The 6,481-nt window shown below is 44.9% G+C and overlaps 1 protein-coding gene across 1 annotated transcript; it reads right to left on the bottom strand.

The window, feature by feature from the left end:
- Positions 1-1,662: 1,662 nt before the first annotated feature.
- LOC104621073 (double-headed protease inhibitor, submandibular gland-like) lies at positions 1,663-5,805 on the bottom strand. The gene is made up of 7 exons (XM_010287462.1): positions 5,748-5,805; positions 4,555-4,702; positions 4,269-4,314; positions 3,206-3,333; positions 3,020-3,065; positions 2,220-2,338; positions 1,663-1,735 (listed from the first exon to the last, which is right to left on the bottom strand). Exons 1-7 carry the CDS (start codon positions 5,803-5,805, stop codon positions 1,663-1,665), a joined length of 618 nt encoding a protein of 205 aa, XP_010285764.1.
- Between the last annotated feature and the right edge of the window lie 676 nt (positions 5,806-6,481).

The following is a 6,481-nucleotide window of genomic DNA, read 5'->3' on the forward strand; positions in this document are numbered from 1 at the left end:
TTTGCTCTCCCTTTCCCTGTAGGTGAGCGGCTCTTTTTTGGGCTTTTCCAAAGCCTTCTGAGCTCCTAAGTAAGTATCTGGCTTCCTCAGGCAGAAGACACCACTGCAGAGGAGGTTCACCGTAGGATCTTGCTGTTAAAGACAATTTCCTGCTATGGCCAAAACTCCACTAGTCTGTGGCCACTCTATAAACCTCATGGCCAACAAGAAATTATAGCAGAGCTTTGTCCTGTGCTGACAGGTCTCTCTTCACATCCACTAGCTACTTAGACTGATCCTTAATTATTTTTCACACACACATGAAGCAGGTAAGCAGTGAGGACTCTCCTGACCCTCCAGTTTGTCTTTTCTTAAGAGCAGGCACAAAGGCGTAATGTGATTTATATTGCCTATGTTAACAGAAAAAACCCTGAAAATAAGAAGTTCCATCCCTCTTCCCAGGATAGAGCATTGCTCTATGCTAGCACTAGGGGAAGGACAAGCCTCTTGTCTTCTGGTGGGAAGCACCTACAAAATTCCTGGTCTGATCTACTTCAGGAAACAAGACCCAAAGAAAAGGCATGGAAGTCACAGATTTTGCCCTAAAGCCTTAGCAGCAGATATTCTTGCTACATAACAAGAGAAGGCGAGCTGGAGAAAGGAAGAGGAAGAGAACGTGTGAGACATGGCACTTGGGATTTTTTTGCCTGTGTTGTTTGTATATTAACTCCTTGACGCACCCCAAAAGATGGCACATCATCATGAACATTCATATATATCATTGCTCCTCCAGTGCACTGTTTAGGCTCCCACAAAGATGTTATCTCCATACCCTTTTTCCCAAGACAGAAAGCATCTTGGAGCCACCAGCACATCTTCTGGCCCTTCTTTCCTGGGGTTAGAAAATCCAAGACCTTTTCCTGAAAGGTTCCCTGTCCTACCTCTGCCTCAAATACCCCAAGTGCAACTTTTCAGATGTCTTCTCCAAGAATCTGAAAGCCTGAGCCCAGTCTAATTTCTCCTCGGGTTCTCATTAGGCTCATTACAGCCTTGCCTAGCTTGCTGCAATTTTCTGCTGATTAACACAGTCTCAATGGACACACCCTTCAAGGAAGCAGCAGTTCCTAATTTTCTTCCCTGTGAGATAGCCTCCTCCCTTTGCCATAAGCCTCCTTTTTACAATGCACTGCCAGACCTGCCCCTTGCCCAGGTAGCGCTGACCATGGCCACCTTTCTCCTTCATACTTGCCCAGGCTATCCCCCCATGCCAAGACCCCTAAAAGGACTGGTTCCTCCAAGACTCGGTGTTGTTACAAAGACAAACCCATTTACACTGTATAAGACACCGAAATTAGGAAAGTGGCAGTATTTTATAGCACCTCGGTTTCTCTTCTGATGGTTTGATATGGAGTGATGTACTCTCGCGAGGGCTTGGGCCGGTGTGTGATGGGCGTTATGCTTTGCTCTTTATTGTGGTTTATTTCACAACTTCTCCTGTCTGACAGATAAGTACCTAAAAGCCTGCAGACCATTACCCTGCCCTGAAAAAGAACCCCAAACAAAAACCAGCCCATGGCAGAGTGGCTGTGTTTAATTTATTGATCAATCAAAGCAGAGACCAATGTGGAACAGTCGTGGGAGCAGGGAAGAGGGGGTTCGATTGCAGGATTTGTAAGGGAAAAATCAGGGCGAAGGGTAGGGCTCCGGTGCTCGGGATTCACCACGGTGTTTGAGGAACAGAGTTCCCCGGCTCCACCTGAAGAGAAAGAGGGAGACCAAAATTACAGACACGGATCTCAGTTTTATAGTCTAACTTTACCCAAATAAGATAATGCTTTCACATGCTCCAAGTTACAAAGTACTTAATGTTTCACCTCGTTGCTGATTCCCCAGGTTACAGGCTCTCTCATGAGAAAGAGATTTGGGACAAACCCCATAATTTTGGACACCTCCTACGGTCACAGTTTAAATCATTCTGTCAGGGAAGGAGTCAGCAACGCTATGAGCCTGCAAACGGGGATCCGGATTTAATTGCAAGGGAAGGAGAAGACTTGGGCTTAAGATCTTCAGTGCCTGGGGGGTGACAGAGGAGTGAGCATCAGGAGAGGAACGCGGAGCAGGGATGGATTTATTGAGGGTCTAACGGAAGCTCCAGGGCTTCCATCCACACCAGCTGCCGGCGCTGTGTGTGCGCTCTGGCTTTTCCGGTTTCAAGGCTATGCGATGAGCTCCATACTTACAAAACCGCGCTGCAGAACTGGCACTTGTTTCCATAAGTTTTGCCATCGGAGCCACAAAGGGGGTTATAGTCGGCGGTGCAGATGAGATCGCTACTCTTCTGCTCGCTGCAGTCAATCTGCTAATAATGGAGCAACAACAGGTTTTAAAGCTTTTGTCCCCCGTATTTTCCTGCACGAGTGCTTTATGTTTATGGTATGGCAAAGCATAAACGCACTTTTCAGGTGCAGGGCTCTGTTCTAGCGAGTCTGCAAACTCAAAGGCAGCAAATGTGCTCTCCTGGAATAGCGTGGAGTGGGGAGAAGGTGGGCGGTGGGGGATCTAATAAATACTATTACAAATAGTGAAATGACTGTGCTGGTACTTCCAGGCTGGCCTCCCACGGGCTGCTCGGCGCTGGCTGAGCAGGGTGGCCGAGCAAGCGTGCAGAACGCGGGTGGTCGCCGCAGAACGTGTTCCCACGCGAGGAGTCACCGCTGTTACTGCCGGTGGCGTGTGACCCTCCTGCTCTCCCGCGGAAGGGATAAGGCAGCATCTCTTGCTCAGCCCCTTTCCTGGTAAATGAAGGTCTCGGCACCCACTGACTGCTGCGCTCCCAGGTCAGAGGGGGAACTGCGTATCTGAGTCATGGATTTGGTTCAATACCCTTTGACCCTGCCATGCTTTAACCATTTTCCTCAAATCCGATTTCCGGGCCAAATGCACCAGGACAGTGCAGGCATTTCTACTATTTGGCTACGATTCAGTGAATTTGTGTTGTACGATGTAACAGCAGTTAAGAGTGCAGATTTCTGTGCTTTACCTGGAAGCATTCTCCAACATTGCGCAGGTTTATGTCCATTCCGTTCCTTTGGGGAGAAAGCGAGTTGAGAGTGAATGAGCACAGCACAGACGCTTCGTGAGTCAAACTACCTCGTCAGGCTCTGAATGCCAACACGAGCACATACCGATCCAGAAACCCCTCCCGAGACCCAGCCCCTTCACTTACGCCACAGCGTTGCAGAAGTCGCACTTGTTTCTGTAGGTGAGCCCGTTGGTGCCGCAGATGGGCATGTACTCCAGGGTGCAGGGGACCGCACGTCCACTGCTTGATCTCAGGTAGCCAGTACAGTCGAGCTGGAACAGCCGCAGAACAACATTTCAATCTCTGCTCCCCTTTGCATCCGTCCTGCATAATGGAGCACGGAGCAAGAGACCTCTCCCCCTCTCCCCAGAGCTGCAAGGGAAGAGGAGATTCTAGCCCCAGCGTGGTGGAGTTGGAGGAACACGAACAGTTGAAATCCTGCACATGGGTACAGCGTGATCCTGGGGTATCTGTTTTTCCCTGTCCTCAAAGGGGCTTCATCTCTATCACCTTGGGGATTTTTACCGTGAACACCACCATGAAGGATCTTTGCCTAAAATGCCTTATGCGGCAGCAACTTCCGCTGCGAAATGTCGATGCCTCTTGAAAATGGAGTTTACGCTCACCCCAAGTGTTTCTGCAATTACTCTGAGTGTACTGAAATGGAAGTCGTTGTATTACGTTAAATTGCACAACCAGAGTGTTTCTTTACTTTCTCCCTCTAAGCTAAAAATAGAGATACTTCTCCACTTCACAGTAGCTCCATATATTGATAAACAAATTATAAACAAAATTTATTCATTATAAACATTCTGATAGAATCATTTTTTCTGTTACAAGACTGATTTAGCCAAAATCCAAACTTCCTCTGGGAATTTCTGAGCTTCAACAAGCCTCTAAGTCTAAATCTAGAGAGAAGTGTTTTGATAATGCTGAAACATTACTGAAATCAAAAGTTTCCATTCTTAACTCTGATGTTGTACACAAAACAAAATTTTAAAACTCACTGATTTTAACTGTTCAAAAAATATTTAAAAGAAATTATTGCAAACCTGAAATTCTTAATTTTCATTCCATTTCTGACAGTTTGAAATTGTGTGCTTTTAATACAGAAAAATCCTAGGCGAGGCTTCCGTCTAGGTCTCTGCCATCATTTCACCCACCACTGCTCAGCGCAGCAGGAGGAGGAACCGATCTCAGACTGTACCTTAACACATCTTCCATCGTGCTTCTTGTCGATGGGTCGGTTAAGGCTAGAGGGAGAGAGGGAGAAGGAAAGGAAGGATTCATCTGTTGATACCACGTAGTCATCTCACTCATTAAGTGTCTCCACTTGTAAAGCCCCTGTAATTAATCAGATTCAGGAGCTTTGACATTAGGGAAGACAGAAACTTATGAAAAATCTAGTCCACCCCACAATTAGTCACAACCCCAAAGGCTTTTGTCTGCTGCTTGAACTGGCGTTGTAGGTAATCAGGAGACCTTATACTCACAAGATTTCTTTGCAGAGGGAGCAGTCGTTGGGGTAGGTCACGCTGTCGGTCCCGCAGACGGGTTTGTAGTGGCGGGGACAGGCAAGCTGCAGTTTTCCAGACAACTGGTACGCGCCGCAGGAGGCCTGTTGAAGAGGACTTGTAACATCTCCAAGTGGAGAGAAGGGTGTGCTTGCTTTAATCATGTTTTCGCTGCGTTGGGAGACTACTGTTGGTCATTTTTTTCCTCTGTCGTTCCTCCATGGTGAAGAGAGGGAACAAAACACACTGTGTTTCTTATAGCGTGCAAAAGCACCTTTTGGCTATTACGACTTCCCGTACTTTCAGCAAGCATTGCGGGCAAAAATGATCATTCCTTGGGGAATCAAGACAGGGAAGAAATTTGGGCAGTTACTCAATAGTTGTATAGATTTTCGGTTGGCACTCTGTGCTGACTCTCTCTCTATTAATCACTGTCTTTTTTATCATCAACATGGTAAGATGTTATTCTCTGACAAAGATATTTTCTTCTTTTGGGGGAAAAGAGGTGGTATAATACTTAGGGGCACGTTTCCTTCTTCCTTTCTTGCTCACTCCTTTTTTTTTTCCTCTCTCAAGCCTTCCCTGGGATATCGTGTAAATATGAATTATTCATCTAGACTTAGAAATCAAGACTAAATGACAAAGAAGATCTACTACTCACCCGTCGTTGAGCAATAACAATACCTACAATAAAAACAGAGATTATAAAAACAGGGATTATAAAATACAAAAATTGGACAATGTCCTTGACTAAAATTCCTTTGGAATCATCACTTTCCCAACAGAGTAACCAATTAATACACTTACTACTGAGAAGTGATTATTTTCCCAAATGTTTTATTTACTCCAAGTAAACAAGAAGTTATATGTTAAGATTAAAAAAAACAATTATTTGTGAAATCAGAAATTTTGACTCACTAGAGAAGAAATAGGAAATAAACTTCCCACCTTTTGCAGCACTATTAACCCCACTAAGGCTCATAAGTTTAAATCAGACAAATGCATCCTACTGATCTATAGTATTTATCTGCACAAGGATAAAGTGCATTAAAAGAGAGCTTGCGCATTACTAAATCATCACATCTCCAAAAGCCTGAACTCTCCTTTAGGATGTATATATTAAGGGAAAGGTTCACAAAGACTAGACACAGACTGTAACAAAAACAACTTACCAGAAAGGCAGCTGAGAAGCACAAGCCCAGGAAGGGCAACGCTTCTTGTTGTCTTCATAGCGGAGATGGTTGTATAGTCTGTTACTTGCAAATCTGTTGCTGTTGAGTTCAGTAGATGGTTCTCAGCCTTCTCTCTCTGCACTATATATATACATCTCCTTGACCTTGTGAAGTCATCCCATAAAGTAATTATTTGCTCTGTAAACTAAGAAAATTGTATTGATTATTGAGTTGAGCTCTAAAGAATACTTGTTTGTTAGAGAGATGCCCAGAAGAATTAAACAAAAATGTGAGCTACACCCAGCTTGTTAACAAAGGCGCCCTGCTGTACAATGAGTGATTTGTACTTTCCAAACAAGAGCACTGTCTCAATAGTAGATGTTGTGAAATTACGTATGGTAGTTGGTAAAGCAAAAAAACCCGATTGTTGAAAGTGTTTCAACTTGTGCACACCATATTACACACATTAGGTGGTATTTGGGCTCCCGGAGAGTTGCACGGTACGCCAGGGTGGGGGGACAGCAGCATGGGACACTCTGAGCTTTTACAGACATAAAATTGGGTTTGGCAGGCATCAGTGTACCTTAAAGATGCTGAGGGCTCAATGAATCTCTCCACGCTGTCTCCTGTAGTTTCCTGGTACACTGGATTTCTCACCAACAGGAAGGAAGCAGTTATTGCAACAGGGAAGCATTACCTAAAACTTCAGAAGTTTATAAAACATTTCTATGTAG

This window comes from Phaethon lepturus, unplaced genomic scaffold (assembly GCF_000687285.1).
Source record: "Phaethon lepturus isolate BGI_N335 unplaced genomic scaffold, ASM68728v1 scaffold39005, whole genome shotgun sequence".
NCBI lineage: Eukaryota > Metazoa > Chordata > Aves > Phaethontiformes > Phaethontidae > Phaethon > Phaethon lepturus.